Raw genomic sequence first — 19,956 nt, 5'->3', positions numbered from 1 at the left:
TTCCAACAACCACATTCAGAGCCTCCATCCTGTGCAGGGCCCCAAGATAGAGGCCCATGATACGGAAATGAGAAAGAGGCCCTGTCCAACTTCGGAGAACTCTGGGCCAAACTGTGCAACCACAGATAATGCTCAAAACAGGCTAGTGGCTGTGCTGAAAGCTGGTTAAAGAGGCTCAGAGACCTAAGACCAGAATGTGACAGGAAGCCCAGAGCTGCAGATTCTGGGCAGCTTGTTTAAAGGAACCTGTTCATCCACTTTTTGTTTAGACAATCTAGTTTTTTTTGTTTGTTTGTTTTTTGTTTTTTACTTTTGAGATAGGGTCTCTCTACGAAATCCTGGCTGTCCTGGAACTTGCTGTGTAAACCTGGATAGCCTCAAACTCAGAGAGATCCTCCTGCCTCTGCCTCCAGAGATCTGGGATTAAAGGCATGCACCACTACACCCAGACAACAACAGATATTAAATACCTGCTTGAGTCAGGTTGCTGGGAGCTGATAGTACAGAAGGAAACAGCCCTCCCTGTAAGTAATAATGCTAAAAGACCTTAGATAGGTTAGAGCGGTGAGACTGGAGTACCTTTGGCAGGCTAGTGCCAAGGTGTGCACACCATTAAGAAATTATGCCATGCAACTGATCTAGTATAAAAGGTGGGAGGAGAGCAAAGGGTCTCCTCGAAATGAGGACATGAAAGAGATAGACATACAGACAGACAGATACACACACACACACACACACACACACACACACACAGAAGGGGAGAGGGAGTAGGAGGGAGAGGGGGAGAGAGAGTGACAGAGACAGAGAGACAGAGAGACAGAGAAAGGAAACAGAACCATTTCCCTGCTGTCCCCAGTGGAAGCTGGGGGGAGAACAGGGGTGGCTAGGGCCTTTTATGAGCTACACCTGCCACCCCTGGAGTACTTAGAGGTGGCAGGTGATGATGTAATCTGTTGCCAGGTCCCCAAAGTTAGGCGGAAGGAAATCACCTGATTACTAACACCTGTGACAGGATGTTAACTGACACAATCACAGCTGAGAACAGAGTGTTGGTTTCCAACAATGTTACACATAACCAGTCCACTCCTAGGTACAGACCCAGGAGAAATGAACATGTGTTTCTACACAATAGAAGCTGCTACATTGTTCCGAATAACTAAGACTTAAAAATGACTCAGATACCCATCGGCACATAAGCAAAATGATATGGCACAGCCAGACAGTGAAATATTACTTTATTCCCGAGAGGGACTAGGACACTAATGTGGCTACAACTCCGGCAATCCTTGAAGCATAAAAGGTGAAGGGTAGCTCCTTAGGGCCAGCCAGAGAAAAGCTGGGAGCTGGGGGATATGACAACTGCAAACATCAGGGAACCAACGGACACTTTACCAAGTCCCCTTAAATAAGCATGTTGTGTGTAGCCCTGCATTGTACTCTGGGGCTTTGAAGAGCAGCCTAATGGGCGTGCGGAGCTGATGCACTGATTATAGCAGCTGTCTCTGACAGAAATGTGGCTGAGTGGTGGGGGCAGGGCATCACAGAGCTGGGGTCTCGGTTTAGTCAGCAGGAATCAAAAGCTAGCTCCCCAAGGAAGAGCAGCAGGTAGCAGACAAGCATGAACCTCAAAGGTCTGCAGGACTATGAGGAGAGAGAGGCCCTTACTGAGAGGCACAGCAGCTTGGCAGGGGCACAGTGAGGGAGAGCCTCCACCTCTGCCTGCCCCTGTGCCAGCCATGCTCCCTCCTGGTTTATAACCCAAGGTTCTGGAAACAGGAATGCTCTAGGCCTGGAGTCAGCAACCAGCCCCTGTGAGACTTTGGTTCCAGGTCAGTGGGGCTCCTGAGAGTGTTTGCTCAGGCCTGGTTACATCTCAGGGGCTCCAGCTTCTTCTCCAGGTTGTGTTGTCTTGCAGTAAAGCGCTCTCCCTTCGGGTCTGGGAGGTGATTCACAGCAGGCAGAAAGTGCCCCCTGGTGGTGACCTGCTAATTCTCATTCCACTCTCAAAAACACCTCCCTCTGTGCAGCCCCGCCAGGTGCCAGGAGACAGGAGGAATTGCCTATCCTGGTGTGTGGCATGAATCTAATCCTTGCTCCTCACTGAGGGCTCCAGTAAAGACTGCCAGGGAACAATTTGCAGGGCTGTGAGGAAGGTGGGAGGAGCTGGAGGTGAACACCATATTCCTGTGTCTGCCTTCCTAGGTGTCTCACGGGCCCATACCCTTCTCCCTGTCCTGGCTGTCAAGTGCTTTCTGTCCCAGAACTTGTCCCTATAATCCTCACCCCTGTGCTTCCCAGTGGCCCTTCCTCACCCAGTCCCCTCTGTGTCCCAGACTCACTCACTCCAGCCTTTTTCCAGCTAGGGTTACCAAGCACTCAGAAAAGAGACCCAGCAGCTCGGATTGGGACAATAGTTTCAAAACTGGCACTGTGATTCCAGGGCGTAAGGATGGCACATTCAAGGCCTGCATGGAGTACAGATAGTTCTAGGCCAGCCTGGGCAACTAAGTATGAGATGTGGGGTGGAAATACAGCTCAGTGGTAGAGCAGTTGCTAACATGCACAAGGCCCTGCATTTCAATCCCAGTATAGAGTAGGGCAGAGGTGGGGTGGGGTGGGGGTGGAGTGAGGGGTGGGGGAGGAAAAGAGAAGGAATGGGGAGGGGAGAGAGGGGAGTGGGAGGGAAGGGAAAGGAAGAAGAGGACAGTGAGCAGAGGAAGGGAAGCTGGGACATCGGAACCGAAGGGCAGGAAGATGCTGCCCTGCCAGCCTGATTGCAGTCAATGCTCACACCGTGAAAGCATGGGGAAGCAATCTGAGCTGCACACTACTGGGAGCAACGTTTTCACTCTGGGCTGGTTATGTGGGGAGGGCAAGGAATTAAATCCCATCCTCTGGTAGATAGCAGGTGTTGCTCGATAAACGTGGATCAGTTTACCTCCTCTAAGGAAACCTTTGGACCCTCAGTCTGAGAAGGCACAGACAGGAAGGTGCTGGACAATGGTGGCTTCAGCCTCTGACCCACCCACCCAGCCACTTTGGAGGGGGGAACTCCAGAACTTGCTTTCCAGGCAGGAGCAGGCCTCAGCATGAGAAACTCAGCACAAACTCATGCCCAGGCAGAAGGAGGAGCTCAGCAAAGCCTCCTCAGCTCCTGGGCTTCCCCTCCTGTCCTTCCCACACACACCCACAGGCCCAGCCAGGCCGACCAGGGCTTCGGGCTTCCTGGACATTTCCTGGCTAGCTAGGAGGGGGTTCCCCTCTCCTCCCCTCCCACTCGGACTGTCTCCCTCCTCCCGTGCCCCAGATAGTATCATGATGACCCAGCAACGGCGACTCAGTCACACCACTGAGGAGAGGCAGATCTCTGGGATTACACCCAGGCTTCCTGACAAGAGAAACTGTCACAGCAGCAAAACCTCCAGCCCGGGAGTTGCCAGGGCGACTCCTCCCCCTGCCTCCACCCACCACCCCTTAGAACACAGCTCAGGACTGTGCTATGCATCATCTGGCAAAATAATGGCTCAGAACTGTAAAGTGCTGATGGTAACAGGGTTACGCTTGACTGGCTCCAGTCACTCCCTCCCACCTTTCCTGCTTAGGGCGCAAGGAGAGCCCTGATGAAGGCCGCCTGGGAATGCCTAGTGGGGCAATGACCATCTTGCAATGGGAACGTGGGGTTCAGTACAGAACCAAGGGGGGCTGCTCAGAAGTAGACAGAGGACTGGGCCGGAGGACCATCTTCGAGAACCAACGTGAGGAAACCAACCCTCAGACAGCTAACCAGGCCCCTGAAGGTCACTGGCAAACCACGTACCAGGGTGACGTTTGTCCATTAACACTGGTGAGGGTGTGGTAGTGTTGTAAAGCTGGGGGTTTTAATGGGAAGTGAATTATTTTTTTTTAATTTCTCTGCAGACAGGTACTTCTATCGCTGCACCTACTCACGCACCACTACGGGGTGGTGAAAGTGGGCTTATACCCAACTCTGTCCTTGAGTCAAGCCTCACTCCTTCTGGTCTCCTTGCTGCACCCCTCTGTCTCCTCCCCTTTCTACCTCCAGTGGGGTTCTCTTGTCCCCTTCCCATTTTCCCATGATTCTTTGCCAAGCCTCAGAGACATGCAGATCCCTCTTCTCCAAGCAGGCAGAACCAAATCCCAACCACCAAACCTGGAGAAAGATCTGGATCCATTCTAGGACCTCCCAAGTTCCTGTGTCCCTGGCATCTCCAGAGCCACTGCCATCCACTCTGGTGCCTGGAGGATCCTCTTCCTAAAATACACACAAAGCCAAATGCCCAAGTAGCCCTCTCTTTCCTTTCTCTGCTCTGTCTTTCTGCTTTTAACCCCCGAAATGCGTTCATCCGTTCAACAAAACAGAACAGCAAGTCTACACACCCTCCCACCATCCAGTTTAGGAGACACAGGATAGTGTTGCTTCCTAGAGCTCTCCAGCCAGGGTAGACGGATGATTGCAGAGAACCCCATGCAAGAATGCTCAAGTGATAAGGAGTCCTAGGAAGCAGGGGAGAATGGCCCCAAAGCAGGTGAGAAAGTGGCGTATGAACAAAGACCAGAAAGCTGTGAGAGGCGAAGCAGCCCCAGCAGTGAAAACAGCAAGTGATGAACGTCTGTCTGCAGCAGGAGAGTTCATCCTGACTGAGTGACGGACAGACAGACAGGAGTGGCTGGGGCAGAGTGGACCATGGGACAGTGGGGACAAGTACAGTCAGAGAAGGGACCACAGAGTCACTGCAGAGAGGCACTTCTTCTGAAGGCGCTCGGCAAAGATATGACATGCCTTAACAGGCCTTTGAAGGATCCCTTGACCATGGTGTTGGGAGTGCTCAGAAGGAACAGAGACAAAATCCAGGGACATCTCGGGAGCCTGAGTCAGCAGACCCAGTGAGGAGCAAGCAATGGGCTGGCAGCACAGAGCAAGAAGCCCCGGAGGGCCAGACTTGTGAAGATGGGCGTGTGGTGGATGGAGCGGAAACACGAAGGGAAACACAGAGAAAAGAGTGATCCCTAAACTTGTCAAATGCAGAGACTGTGAGGCTGGCAAGGGGAAAATACAAAGTAGGAGGAATTGGGGAAGTTTGGGATATATATATATATATATATATATATATATATATATATATATATATCTTTGATATCTAAATGGGAGATATTGACTAAAACATATGCTTAGGTATCTGGAGAGGAGGCTCTGTGGTTAAGATTATGCACTTCTCTACCAGAGGAGCCAAGTTCTTTCCTAGCACCTACACTGAGGTCAAAGCTCAGTATAACTTCAATGCCAAGGGACCCAACACTGTCTTCTGGCCTTCGTGGGCACCTGAACTCTTATGTATACACACACACACACACACAGAGAGAGAGAGAGAGAGAGAGAGAGAGAGAGAGAGAGAGAGAGAGAGAGAGAGAGAGAGAGAGAGATGGGGGAGAGGCACATAATTAAAAACAAAATAAATGTTAAACAGGACACAGTGCAGGGGCAGCCCAAGGTGCAAATGTGCAGCGGTGCTCACTGACGGGCAGAATATTTAAAGTCTGAGTCTGTGTGATGTCACCAGGGTATGATCACAGGCAAAGATGAGAAACAGTCAGAGGGCTGACCCGGGGACACTGGGTATGTAGAGCTGGGAGACCTGCTAAGAAGACTGAAAAGGAGTTAGAAGAATGCAGCGTCTGCAGGTGGAAAGGCGGCCATGCCTGGAAGGTGAAGATGGATTGCATCCAGCACTGCTGGTGAATCAAGGGAAGTGAGGGCTGAGGAGACCACGGAGGTCGGCAGCAGAGGTCACTGGTGATTTTTACTAGAAACATTCTCCCATTGTTTATCCCTCCTCTTCCTCTTTAGACAAACAATTGGGAGAAAAAACAATGCCCTCCTGAGTGGGCTTCCCAGAAAAAAACATTGATACACTGATAGAACTTTATATGTAAACATATGTATGTGTGTGTGTATGTATGTGCGTGTGTGTGTTACACACAGACATGTATCAATGTCTGTCTATAAGAAACATGTCCCAGACATCCAAGCAAGCACGATTCCCCAATCTCAAAACTGGAACATACTAGAATGTGAAGGATGAGCAGAAGCATGAAGTCCTGAGTTATCTGCAATATTGCCAAGATCAATGATCTATGCTGGCTTGGAGTGTTTCATTTTGTATCCGGGTACTTACTGCTTTGCTTCTGTAACCCAATCAAAGAATCAAATAAACATAACCCAATGAACGGTTCAAGGAACCCATGAGGATAGGGCTGTCACTCAGCTCCGGGACATACCTGGGGTGGAGGGTGGGGGCTCCAAGTCATGTGGGCGACTTTACACAGAGTACCTGGGACTGAGTAAGTGTCCACGGAGAGTCTCAAGTCAGAAACATGTCCACCTCAGCCCCGATGATATTCAGCCCTCGTGGAAACAGCTAAACCCCGAAGGGTGGATAGAACAAGGATAAGGGTTCTGAGCACTGACTCTACCCTCCGAGATGCATGGTGACTCCCCCTCCTGTCTTAAGAGAGTAACTCTGGGTATCCACATTCCTCCAGAGCCTCTACTAGAACTGTTAGCATTCTAAGTCTCTGGTGGTTAGCCACACTTACAGTGGGGCTGGGGGGGAGGGGATGAAGCCTTTGGATTTATGAGCAAAGCAAATTAATGTCCCCATAATGGCAATTGCGGTGGACTTATAGGGGGAAATAAGACTTTAATATTTATGTGTTTATGTGTTTTTAATGTTTATAGGTGGCCTGCTCCAACCCGCATCCTGATGAGAATAGGTGTGTCTGAATTGGTTCATTGTGAAGGATGTTATAGATGTGAGGAGTTTCTGCTAACTACCCAAGCTCATAAATGCCTCCAAATGGCTTTTTTTTTTCATTTTTATGAGGCCAACTCTCAAGTCCACACGCACATAAAAGAGGTGAGAGGGATCCACTAGCCTCACAGAGACTCCCAGCTCCGGCTCACCCCACACCACATTGCTCCTCAGCTGCCATCTACAAAGCCACCATGTCTTGCCGCTCCTACAGAGTCAGCTCTGGCCGTCGAGTGGGAAACTTCAGTTCTTGCTCAGCAATGACCCCTCAGCATCTGAACCGCTTCCGGGCAAGCTCTGTCTCCTGCAGGAGTGGACCTGGCTTCCGGGGCTTGGGTGGTTTTGGTAGTCGGAGCGTCATCAACTTTGGATCATCCTCACCCCGGATAGCAGTCGGATGCTCTCGTCCTATCCGCTATGGAGTTGGCTTTGGAGCTGGCAGTGGGATAGCCTTTGGCTCTGGTGACGGAAGTGGCATTTGTCTGGGCTATAGGGCCGGCAGTGGCGTTGGCTTGGGTTTTGGTGCTGGCAGTTGCCTTGGTTATGGTTTTGGAGGCCCTGGTTTTGGTGGCCCTGGCTTTGGTGGGCCTGGCTTTGGCTACAGAATTGGAGGAATCGGAGGCCCCTCAGCCCCTGCTATCACAGCTGTGACTGTTAACCAGAGCCTGCTGACACCCCTCAACCTGGAGATTGACCCCAATGCCCAGAGGGTGAAGAAAGATGAGAAGGAACAGATCAAGACCCTCAACAACAAATTCGCCTCCTTCATTGATAAGGTAGCTTGGAGGATGAATCTCTGGGGAAGGTACTTAGAATTAAGGGGTCTGGGGTGCTCTCCCCTTCAAAAGAGCTGGTCCAGGCTGAGCCAAGGCATCTGCCAAGGGCATAGAGGGATGAATGGCTTCTGGAATGTTCTGCACTGAAAATAGACAAAGCCAGAGGAACTGCTGCGCCATGAGACAGACTGAGATGCTGGCCACAATTTCTGAGAAAAAAGAAAGACCATCCAGCCAAACCTAAGGGCATTTGGGCAAACCAAGCCCTATTTCTCAGTTACTTGGCCATGTCTCCCACACAGGTGGGGGGTTTCAGCCAAGTGTCCGACTGGTGGTCTGAAGGAGATTTTCATAGTTTCTGAAGCTGATTGAGAATGGAGTGAGTGATATTTAAATAACAAGCAAAGAATTCATACGTCCAACATAGGCTACGGAGACCTAGTCAGAACTGAGGGACGTGCACCAGTAGCTATTATAGAGAAATAACAGTGTCAGCCTTCCAAAAGCAGATGCTAGGTAGAGCATGTCTGCATTGAGACGAGGCTCGGTTTCTTTCTGGAGATGGGAGGGAACCTCTGTGACCTCATTTTAGCCAAGGAGCTTGGCTGATAAAATATCAGGAATGCTGACCATGGTGTGCAGTCCCAGGCAGCCACATCCTAGTACCACGGTGACTCCCAATGTAGTGTCATTGCTCTGTGCACTCTGCTGGGGATAGCTGGTTTCTATTCCCAGATGCAGCCAAGCCCAGCAAAAACCTCATGTTTCACACTCCCTCAGGACCAGCTGACACCTCACTTCAATAATACTGAAATGTCTTTATTACTAAATGTTTTTATTAACTGCCTGGGTGTGGGGAGAGAGTCACAGACCTGCCTTCCTGGCTTCTGGTGAGTTAGAAGCGTAATGTAAGCTAGCAGAGGGAAGAACACCGATAATAGGACAGTCTTTGCCGGCCATCCAAAGTGCACTGGTGCACTACCAAGCACTTTAATGTCTCTCCTTTGCTTCCCGGATGTAGGTAAGGTTTCTGGAGCAACAGAATAAACTCCTAGAGACCAAGTGGAGCTTCCTCCAAGACCAGAAATGTGCCCGTAGCAACCTGGAGCCTCTCTTCGATAACTATATCACCAGCCTGCGGAGGCAGCTGGATGTACTAGTCAGCGACCAGGCTCGGCTGCAGGCAGAGAGGAACCACATGCAGGACATCCTTGAGGGCTTCAAGAAGAAGTGAGTGCTCTGAGCTGCCCACATCTGTGCCCCATATGCACCTGTGCCCCATATGCACCTGTGCCCCATATGCACCTGTGCCCCATATGCACCTGGGACCCATATGCACCTGGGACCCATATGCACCTGGGACCCATATGCACCTGGGACCCATATGCACCTGGGACCTATATGCACCTGGGACCCATATGCACCTGGGACCCATATGCTGCCCAGTGCAGATGACAGAAGCTGCATGAATGAGGATTAGATAGTTGTTGGCTACAAAACCCAGCTCTGGGATGTGTGGGGAACAGTAGTACAGGAGGAGGGATGAGGAGACCCTCTGTGGGTACTGAGGAAATAGGGGACTTAATACTACTGGTGGAGATGTGACTCTGGAAGAGATGTCTTTTGTTTTGGAAGGAGTGCCCACATTCATTCATGTCCTACTTCCTCTATGCTCAGTTGCAAGGACCCTGAGTTGTCTCTCACAGAGACATGTAGTAATGGTCCAGATTTCAGACCCTAAATTCAAGGTGAGAAATTAAGGAACTTGTCGGGCCAGAAGCTTAGAGAATGTTTTAAAGGTAGGACTGAGATATGCTAACCTGTGAGAGGCAATAGAGAACCATGTCCCTCAACAAACCAGGATCCCGTTGCAGGATGAGTGAGGGCTTGGGGATAACGTGAGCGGGGGCTTACCCACTTCATCCCCATGCTCCCAGGTATGAAGAAGAGGTGGTGTTCCGGGCTAATGCGGAGAACGAGTTTGTAGCGCTGAAGAAGGTAAGGGAATGCAATGAGGGGAAATTCTACACGGAAGCACGTGTTCTCCAGAAACCCAGCACCTGCCCCAGAAACTTCCCCCAAACAGCAGAGCCCCAAAGATCACATCAGGTTCCCTTCAAAGTTCTGACAGGACCACAGATTATTTGAGTTTGAGTACTGTGCATTTGAAAACGATGGACTCTTCTATTTCTTGAATGAGCAAGGCTTTCTTTACTTTTATCTGTAAAAGTCATTTCATTTGTTGGGCTGGTTCAGGAGGGGCACACGTACACCCTGGTCCATGCGTGAACTCAAGGGAATGAATTAGTTATCTCCTTCCATCATGTGGGGCTCCAGGATTGAACTCAGACTTTACCATCCGAGTCATCTCTATGGCCCCTTCCTTGCTTTTACAAAAGCCCTGGATGAGGCCCAGCAACCCCTGTGTGGGCGTCCACACTGCAATAGGGAAAGAGACCCAGGAGGAACTGACGGCTCCTCCTGCCATCGCCGGACCCCTCCTAATAGGAAGGCTGAGCAGCACAGGTGGTGAGCCCACCCCTCTCTTTTTGTTATGCAGGATGTAGACACAGCTTTCCTGAACAAATCTGACCTGGAAGCCAACGTGGATGCTCTGGCCCAGGAAATTGAATTCCTCAAGGCTCTGTACCTGGAGGTGAGGCCCTTCTGTAAGAATTCACGGCTTTGACTGCTCAGCCCTGGCTGCTCAGCCTGCATGCCCTAGGGGCTGAGGCAGGCCTTCGGGTTTCCAGATACTGGTTTTGTGCCTAGATCCACCCCTACTCAGACCTTTGGGCTCTCTGACACTGTGTTTGGAGGTGAGGAAGGCTGGGGAGATAGACATCTCCGCAGCCGTATTAGGCCTGACAATGAACTCCCGTCATCTGTGGTTCAAACCTTCATTGTCCAAGCTAAAGACTGAGTGTAGGATTGCCTGGCAAAGCAATGTGGAAGAAGAAAGGATGATTTTACTACACAAACCAATGCCATTTCTTCCAACCTATTCAGTCTGAAGTTGAGCCGGACAGAGATGTGGGGGAAAGGGACACCAGGGTGGAGACCTTGGTTCTCTGAAGACTCTGGATCTAGGAATCTCCAGGCTCTACTCTGTGTTTTAAAATATCATTACTGCTCAGTGGACCATGGCCACTGTGGCCAGACAAACGTGAATTTAAGCAACTGTCGGTCTGCTCACCTGAGGTACCCCAGGTTTCGATAGTCACCAAAGCCAAAGCAGGTACCGGAGGCATGGCCTGAGCTTACGGCAAGGGTTCTAAAGTCAGACTCGATTGCTTCTCAAGCATTCCTTTTTCTGAGCCCCAGGCTGGGTAGGAATGGGATCTCGCAGAGTTATAGAGCAAGAAGCGATGCTCCCTGTCCCTGGTTCACTGGGGACCCTGTGGCTAAGTCTCAGCTGCTGATGGACCACTGAGCCCCTCTGCCCTGCTGTGTCTCCAATACAGGAAATCCAGTTGCTGCAGTCACACATCTCAGAGACATCTGTCATTGTGAAAATGGACAACAGCCGGGACCTGAACCTGGATGGGATCATAGCGGAAGTCAAGGCACAGTATGAGGAGGTAGCAAGGCGGAGTCGTGCAGATGTGGAGTCCTGGTACCAGACCAAGGTGGGCAACGGGAGCCCAGGGTAGGGGTGCGGGTGTCCTAGAGTGAAGACTTTGGTCTGAGGTCTTCAACCCAGACCATGTATGGTTAAAACACTGCCTCTGCCCCCAGTATGAGGAGATGCGGGTGACCGCTGGCCAGCACTGCGACAATCTACGTAATACACGGGATGAGATCAATGAGCTGACCCGGCTGATCCAGAGGCTGAAAACCGAGATCGAGCACACCAAGGCTCAGGTGGGAAAAAAGAGGAGAAAGCTGCGGAGGGAGCGAGGGAGGCAGGGGCCTGGCTTTGAGGAGCACCAAGTTTGGTGAAAGTAAAGGACCTAGTAAGACCTGGACACAAATCCAAGGGCTGGCCATAAAACCTTCCCTGGGGACAGAAATATGGACATGTGGACAAGAAGAAAGGCCTGGGGCTGATTCTCTAAGTAGGGGAGGCAGAAAGAATGGGAGAGTCTGGATTCCTTAGGTCTAGAGGCAGCGGAAACCCAATGGGTATGGAGAATGGGGGAACAGCAATACTCTGCCTCCCGCTGACCACAGTCACTATCCCTGGAAAAGCAGCCACAGAGAGCTGCAACCCAGGCCTGGCACCAGGTCTCCCACCATGAGCAGGGTTTCCAACCTGACTTAGGGATCTCCTGAGCCCCTAGCAAAGCTCACGTACAAACTCTGTTCTCTGCAGTGTGCCAAGCTGGAGGCCGCCGTGGCTGAGGCAGAGCAGCAGGGTGAAGCCGCCCTCAACGATGCCAAGTGTAAACTGACTGATCTGGAGGGAGCCCTGCAGCAGGCCAAGCAGGACATGGCCAGGCAGCTGCGGGAGTACCAGGAGCTCATGAATGCCAAGCTGGCGCTGGACATTGAGATCGTCACCTACAGGAAGCTGCTGGAGGGCGAGGAAATCAGGTGAGACTGGGAAGGATGGAGGTCAGACTTCTAGAAAGGTTAACCAAATCAGGGGAGGGAACCAGGTGAAGAATCCTGGGATGAGCAGTCTCTTGAGGGAGCAATATATCTTGCAAAAATCTTAGCTGGTTGCCCTGGGGCAGGGTTTGAGAAGGCGCCATGCTGTCAAATGCAATTACAGACAGGCTGCACCAGGTCACGGGCAGTTTGCTTAGCTGATCAATTTGTTAAAGTAGTAATAGGTCATCAGATAGTTCAGTTCGACAGTTTAGAGACAGTGTCTCAAAATGCATGACATGTTTCAAAATGCACTAACAAGTGGGGGGAAGACCCACCAGTTCCTGCTCTACCCAGACAACATGCCCTCTGACAGCAAGCAGGTTCCTAGCTCATAGAAGCTCATTTGTCTGGTTCTCTCCCCAGGATCTGTGAAGGTGTTGGGCCAGTAAACATATGTAAGTATCTCCCCCTTTCTCAGACCGTTTCTTCTCTCCCCATCAAATTTCCTTTTGGCACTTGTGGGGATCAAGAAGCTCCCAAGATAGCTGATCTGGCCAAGACGTACAGTCATGGACGCAGGGCCATCAGTGTCCCAAGACTGTAGTGTGTCCTCAGCAGAGGCTCCCAGAACAAAGAGTAGGCAACGGTTTGTGTGGCTCTCGAAGTAGGAGAAGGTTTCTGGAAAGAGACTTTTGGCTTTTAGTGGCATTATAAGCCACCATCACAGAGACTCAGAAGTAAGGGAAAGGCTGTGTCACAAAAGTGACTCGTATCTGGGTCATGGGGATAGGGCAATGCTAAATGAACCCCCTCCTTCTTCAACTTCTTGCTGCTTCTAAGAGTATAGACAGTCCCTAAAGCAGGCGCCATAATGCATACACCAGCACTGTAGAGCAGGGTGAGCCTCCACTCTGGAGAACTCCAGTCTTCTTGAGAAGGGGAGAGCTAGCCGATGCCATGCTAATCCTGGAAGGATACCATCTGTCTTCTCAGAGAAGAGCCATGATTTGCTGGAAGGGAGAGGGTCAGCAATGGCCTTCTGCAGAAGGTCAAGCCCGGAGGTCACAGGGGCCACAAGGACTCTGGTACAACAACAGAGAAGAGAATATAAAGCACCCAGGCCGGGGCTGCTTCAATCAGGGCTAAACTGGATTCTAGTCCTGACATAAGGGCTGTGTTGAGTGAGGCAGTTGGGCTACAGAGCAGAGCCATCAGTGGGGCAGAGATGGCTGGCCAGGAACAGGCTGGATTTCTTACCTGAAGGTTACATGGAAGCAAGCAAGAGGGACAGTATGGCGACAGAGGAACCCCCGTACGGCTCTATGAAGGTCACTGCTCCCGTGTCTGGATGCTCAGCCTCTCCTAATCCACCTGATGTGGGACACAGATAAATAATAGTTTGCATGCATGTGCACACAATAATGGTGGCCAGTCTGTGGGCATGGGTGTGTGCACACCCAGGGATAGATACAACAGCATTCATTCAGTTCCATCTGGATATCTGCTTTTCGTGCAGTCTTGGTCTTTGTGCCAGTCAGCTGGTGACTGGTGAGTCCTAGAGTCATAATCCTTTCCCCTCCTCTCCACAGCTGTGAGCAGCTCTCGAGGAGGTGTGCTGTGCGGGCCTGAGTCCTTGGTCTGCGGATCCGGCCTTTCCCACAGCGGTGGAGTCACCTTCTCCAGCAGCAGTGGCATTCGTGCCACTGGAGGGATTCTGGCTTCCTCAAGCCTGAGGGCTGGTGGAGACCTGCTGAGTTCTGGGACCAGAGGAGGCTCAGTGCTAGTGGGTGACGCCTGTGCCCCCAGCATCCCCTGTGCACTGCCCACAGAGGGAGGCTTCAGCAGCTGCAGTGGTGGTCGCGGTAACAGAAGCTCCAGCATCCGCTTCTCGTCCACCACCACCTCCCGTAGGAGCAGGTACTGAGCACCTAGCCCCAGGGGGCCGCCGCCTGGAGAAGAACCAGCTGAACATCCCCTGTTCCTATCCCCTGAGGTGTATAGACTCTGGTCCTGAGGGATCTCCAGAAACTCTCCCTGCCAGTATACAAACCTAGCCCATGTCCTTGTGTAGACACACCAGTCCCAGCCCCAGGGGCTTCTCCCCAATTCCTTTCCTTCAGTTCCTCGGCAGGCTCCAGCCACAGTAAATGTATTTTCAGCACCACTACAGAAAGCAGAGCCTCCTGGGGAGAGAGGGGTCATTCAGAGCATGAGCATGAGCACAGACCCCTGGGGCCTGCAGGCATCCTCAGCCCATCCCCTTCCTCCCTCTTCCCTTCCCTGGCAGAAGATGCTTCATAGTCCCTCTCCCCTGTCCCCAAAGGACACACAGTCCTTGGTGGCCCCTAAGTTCCCATGATGGTTCTCCTCCCAGTGGCTCATCCAGGCCATTTCTCTTAAGGTTGTTGGTTTGTCTGCGGTATATGGGTCTGCCAAGTAGGTGGAGTTCAGACGGAGAGGTGGTCTCTTCTGCTCCGTGTGCCTTGTCCTTGTGGTGATAGAAGGCCCAACTCTGGGCCCTGTGGTTGCCGCAGGGTTGCGTCTGCAAACTCTGGGAGTCTGGGGGTGGGTGGGCAACTGTTTGTACTATTCTTTGTATTCCTGGGTTTTCAATAAACTTGCTAAGCTAACTTCACAAGGACTCTGCCTGTCCCTCCACATCACGCTGGGGAGGTGGCTGACTGAAACCCACTAGTTCACCCTAATGAGAGTGTGACGAGGGAGGGGCTGATATCCTGGGCCCACGGAAAGAAAGGGGTACAAGCCTTTCCAGGGAGGGACTTACAGTTCTGTAAGGCAGATGTGACAAAGAACAAGGACAAGGTCCTAAAAAACAAGTTCCCATCCCCACACTCTTCTCCAGGTCAGAGTGTCCTCTTCCCAAACACGCTGAACCTGCCCGTGTTCTCCCAACCAAGCCCTCTGAGATCATCATAATAATATCCTTGTCTGTCGTCTGTCTGTCTGTCCCCTCTCTAGTCTGTCCCCACTCTTGTCTCCATCCAACTTACTCAGCACAGTGCTACTAGAGAAGTCTTTCTCAACACAGAAACCTAACTGTGCCTCCCCTGCTTAAAGCCTTCTGTGGCTTCCCAGTGCCTTTCAGAGAGGAACCCAAGCTTCTTAACATGGCGTTCTGGTCCTGCAGAATCTGTCTACGTATTCCCACTTCCAGTCACCCCCTCCTGCACCCTACATCCAACCTACTATTAAACACCTGTCCAGTGCCTATTACATGCCAGGCGTGACGCCAGGCAAATAATTGGTAATAAAATCCGGTTCTTATCCTCAAGGAGCTTCTGGTCTCGTCCCTTCAGAGGAGGATAGATATCTAACGGGGACTTAGAGAGGCTGAGTGCTGTGCTAAGGCCAGCACAGATGCCACAGTATATAGAGTAGGCCAGCGCAGACTTAGATGGTGCCAGCTTCCTGAAGGATGTGGTACCCAGTAGAGACAGATGCAAAGGATGGTGACTGAGCCATCTAAGTGAGACAAAGAGTCCCAAGAGAGGCCACAGTTTGTGCAAAAAAGTGCAAAAGCCTAAAGGCTGTAGAGCACACGGAAGGTAGGGGGGACCTGCCTGGAGCTGGGTAGAATGTCCTTAGAGGGCAAGACACACCAGCAAGTGGAGACAGGAGTCCATCAACATGAGACCCAGCCAGCAGCCTGGTACAGCTGACAGGGCCTAGATCTCAGCCACACCCAGCACAGTTCTTCTGAGGCAGGAGCATGCCTTGCTTCTTCACACATCCTGCCTTCCTAGACCCCAGTCAGCAACCTGAAGCATCTCACCCTGCTCAAATCCAAGACTTAACCAGACCCTGCCCTGTATTCCAGGGGCCCCTGAATATCCAACTCATCTCTATGTGCAAAGTCGCATGCGTCCCTCAGAGGCAGCCACATAGAAAGCTACCCCAGAAGGCCTTGGTGTCTCTCTCAGCCAGACCAACACCTCCCACACCACCTTAGTGACCAATTTATTGCCCAAGCTCCAAACTGACCTCTTAACCACCCGCTCTTCCAAAATGCATCTGGAACCTTTCTGTTTGTGTTAGCTGGCACGACGTCAAGTCTTGCCAACAAGTATCTCAGTAAACATCAATGGACCACAGGAATGTAGAGGTCTACTTCCCTTCGCTCTGTCAAAGGCTCTTTCTTGTTCAGGTTCTCCGAAACCTGGTTCCCACAGCATAGATGGTGTCTACAGCAGCAGGTGTCTGCAGTACCAGGCAATGTGGCATTTAGTGGCTATACAAAGATCTTTGCAGCCACCATTAACCTCTCTTTCTCTCCCATACCCATATCCCCTCCATCAGAAAATCCTGTCATCTTAGCCATTAAGTAAAACCCACAATCCAGCTGTTTCCCACTGCTCTCATGGCTGGCACTGACACCTAAAGTGTTACCTCTTTCCTGGATGACTGTAGCCAACTCCTCACTGATCCACACTTCCTCTGCCTTCCTTGCACCTGTGGTCAAACAGCTGTCACCTAGGAGAAGCTAAGGCCAGCAGGTGACTTTTCTGGAGGTGGCCCACTGTTTTCACGTGGCTTACAATGGGTGAGCTCTGAGAGGCAAGGTCCCAAGAGACTTCACCTCAGCCTTGCTTCTCACAGACAATGTGACTTTTCCTATCTCTCTGACAGAACCTGATGATTCCTGGGCATCAGCCCATCCTACTGGGCCCATTTCCTGCAGATCAACACAAGGATGAGTGAACGTTCATGAATCAATGCTGTTCACACGGATGAATGGTTTTTATAGAATTTTATAGAATTCCTGGTTCAATTTGAACAATTTTAGGAAGAAAGTTTTTTTTAAAAAAATGGTTTTAGTTGTTTTGCCAGAAAGATATGATAAAGTTAGACTCAAGAACAGAATGTGCTCCCCTCATAGAATCGTGTAAGTAAAGGCTGCATGGTAAAGAGTACAACTGAGTAAATTTCACTAGGAAGAGAAAAGGGCTTGGGACAGATTTGTGATCAAGGACAAGCATTCATTCTAGGTCAGGTCCAAGGACGAAGCCACAGGTGTGCACTATGATAAAGCAAGGCCATGTGACACTGTTGCTTTGACCTTATGATGAGCTTACAGAATGAAACACCGCTTTGAACTTACTATCAGCATCCTTCTGTGACTCCTTTTGTGTAACATTTTATCTATGTGGTGATTTAAAAGAACTTATGTCTAAGAAGTTATGAATTGCCAGGGAGAAGGAAAAAGTGTGGCTCAGCCCCACCTATGAAATGTATATGTGTATATGTCTGTTTGTCTACATGTATGTATATACATACATGTGTAGGTGTATGTGTATGCATGTATGTAAGTATGCATGAACACCATAGTGCATGCATAAGACAAGTGGTTGGGCCTAGCCAGTGTGTGTGTGTGTGTGTGTGTGTGTGTGTGTGTGTGTGTGTGTGTGTACTTGAATTCTCTCTTTCTTCCTTTTCTTTTCACTCTATTTCACAAAGTATTAATGAGCTCTTAGTGTCTCTCTCTCTCTCTCTCTCTCTCTCTCTCTCTCTCTCTCTCTCTCTCTCTCTCTCTCTCTTTCCTGGCCAGAGAAAGGAACCCTAGCAATAACTCCTTTACTGAACTCTTGTTAAACAGCAGATGCCAGGCTCCTGAAGCCAGCTGTTTCTGGTTTCAGAACAGTGAAGAGTCAAGAAAGATAAATATTACAAAATAAGCAACATTTTAGCCCTTGAAAATTTTAGTTTTGCCTCCAAAAAGAATTGCCAATGCTGCCCCCATCGCTGCCTTCCATTGAGAACTGGCGCTTGGGCAGCCTCTGGCAAAGAGCAGCCAGAAGGATGCTGTGGAAAGCAAGCCCAGGGGCTGAGGCTATAATTCAGTGTCAGTTTGATCTTTGCACAAGTAAAGCCCTACAAACAATCCCTAGATATGAAGAAGATTTAAAAAAATAATGCAATAAAGTTTAACAGTCTAGATAAATTCAACTATTGGAGTCTCCTGAAAAGTGAACAGAACCGGGCAGATCAAGGCAGAGGCAGGGGATTCAAGAAGCGACCAAGTCTTTATTCTCTCTTTGTTCCGGAGGCCTTGAGCTTAGGGTGGGCCTCAGCTGGGGAGTGGAAAAGTATCAGCTTGGACAGCTAAGATTCTCGTGAAAAGCCTTTCCATCCAAATACAAAAGGAGAGAGACTCCAGGTTGAAAAACACAGAAACAAAGTCCATGGCCTGTTCTCTTGTGGCTTGAATTAGGGCCCAGCCCTGCAGGGCTGGGCAGGACTTTGTAACAGGGTTGTGGTGAAAACCCTAAGAAGTTTGGTGACTCTGGCATGAGGAACCAGGAAAAAAATAAAAGGTTCCTGAGAAGGGTAGGTGGAGTCAAGCTGAGAAACTGGAGAAGGAAATGCCTGTGTGTGGGAGTCCACCCACATCCTGGGCTTTCCTTGAACTCCACTGGCGTGCAAACCTAGAGCAACATTCCAAGGACTTAGAGATTTGAAATTAGACTTATACCCCGCCCACATTTCTAGCAAAGCCCTGAGCGATACCACAGAACAGCCAGCCACAAAGCAGTCAGCACACGCTTGAGAAAGTGAATGGTCTTTGGCTACCAACCCCTCCAGGAGGCCTGGAGCATGCAACCTGAAACTGCTGACAGGGTTGATTCTCCACTAAAATCAAACCACGCCAAATTTGAACATTCCCAAAGAATGGTATCAGGCCCCTGAGTCAATACAGCACCAACACACTCTCTCTCTCTCTCTCTCTCTCTCTCTCTCTCTCTCTCTCTCTCTCTCTCTCTGTGTGTGTGTGTGTGTGTGTGTGTGTGTGTGTGTGTGTGTGTGTGAACTAAACTTATTTTGATGTTCAAGGAGCCAAGGAAACATGAGTACTTTTCACAGGGAGGGAAACATCAGTCAACAGATACTCATCACCAATGATATGCCTGCAAGGGTCATCACCCAGAGACTATGAAACACGACTGTAACCAAGCTCTGTAAGGTAAAGAGACACACATCTGATGAGTAAGAGAGTAAGAGAGGACTCTCACACACATTTCAGACCTATAATCTCAGCACGCTGGCTGAGGCAGAAAATTACAAACTTAATCCATGGTCTCCCTGGGTTACAGACAGAGTTCAAGGCCAGCCGAACTGACTTTGGAGATTTGAAGTTAGACACTCCAAGACCCTGCCTTAAAACAGAAAGCTTAAAAGGGGATGGGACATAGATCACTGTAGAGTATGTACCCAGTGTATTCAAGGCCCTAGACTCAATCCTCAATAAAGAAAGAAAGGGGAGGGGAGGAGAAAGAAAGAGAAATAGGGAAATAGAGAACAAATGATAAGAGACAAAACCAAGTAGATATTTTAGAACTGGAAAGTAGAATGTTTGGAAAGTGAGAACAGAGAAGAATGGACACAGGAAAGAATCAGTGTGCCGGAGACAGAATAATAGTCATTATTCACGAGAAAGAACAAAGAAAAAAAGGACTAGAAAATATTAAACTGGAAAAAAGTAGCACATTGCATACAGGGGCAATAATTCAAATCACCATAGAGTTCTCATCGGAAGCACAGAAGACTGGAGCAGTGTGCTGCAAGTCCCAAGGGCCGAGTAGGAAAAGGACTTCCGGTGCCTATTTCTTTGGTTATGTTTCTATGTGTATGGTACCAGAGCTGGAACCCAGAGCATGGTGTGACCTGGCAAAGCCTCTTCCACTGAGCTTTATCCTGGCCCTGCAAATACGAGATTCCGTACATAGCCAGCAAGCACATTCTTCTGAAGTGAAGGCAGGGAGAAAAAAAGAGACAGGCATGGGTTCGGTCCCCAGCTC

General features: G+C 50.2%; 1 protein-coding gene across 1 annotated transcript; it reads left to right on the top strand.

The window, feature by feature from the left end:
- Positions 1-6,959: 6,959 nt before the first annotated feature.
- Positions 6,960-14,777, top strand: Krt84 (keratin 84). Its single transcript, NM_001008812.2, is given in 9 exon segments — positions 6,960-7,606; positions 8,628-8,836; positions 9,544-9,604; positions 10,167-10,262; positions 11,071-11,235; positions 11,345-11,470; positions 11,922-12,142; positions 12,566-12,597; positions 13,732-14,777. Coding segments are annotated over 9 exon segments (1,827 nt in total). The 5' UTR covers positions 6,960-7,024; the 3' UTR covers positions 14,067-14,777.
- Positions 14,778-19,956: the final 5,179 nt, after the last annotated feature.

This window comes from Rattus norvegicus, chromosome 7 (genome assembly GCF_021556685.1).
Source record: "Rattus norvegicus strain SHRSP/BbbUtx chromosome 7, alternate assembly SHRSP_T2T, whole genome shotgun sequence".
Taxonomy (NCBI): domain Eukaryota; kingdom Metazoa; phylum Chordata; class Mammalia; order Rodentia; family Muridae; genus Rattus; species Rattus norvegicus.
This window is presented reverse-complemented; position numbering and strand designations above follow the sequence as displayed.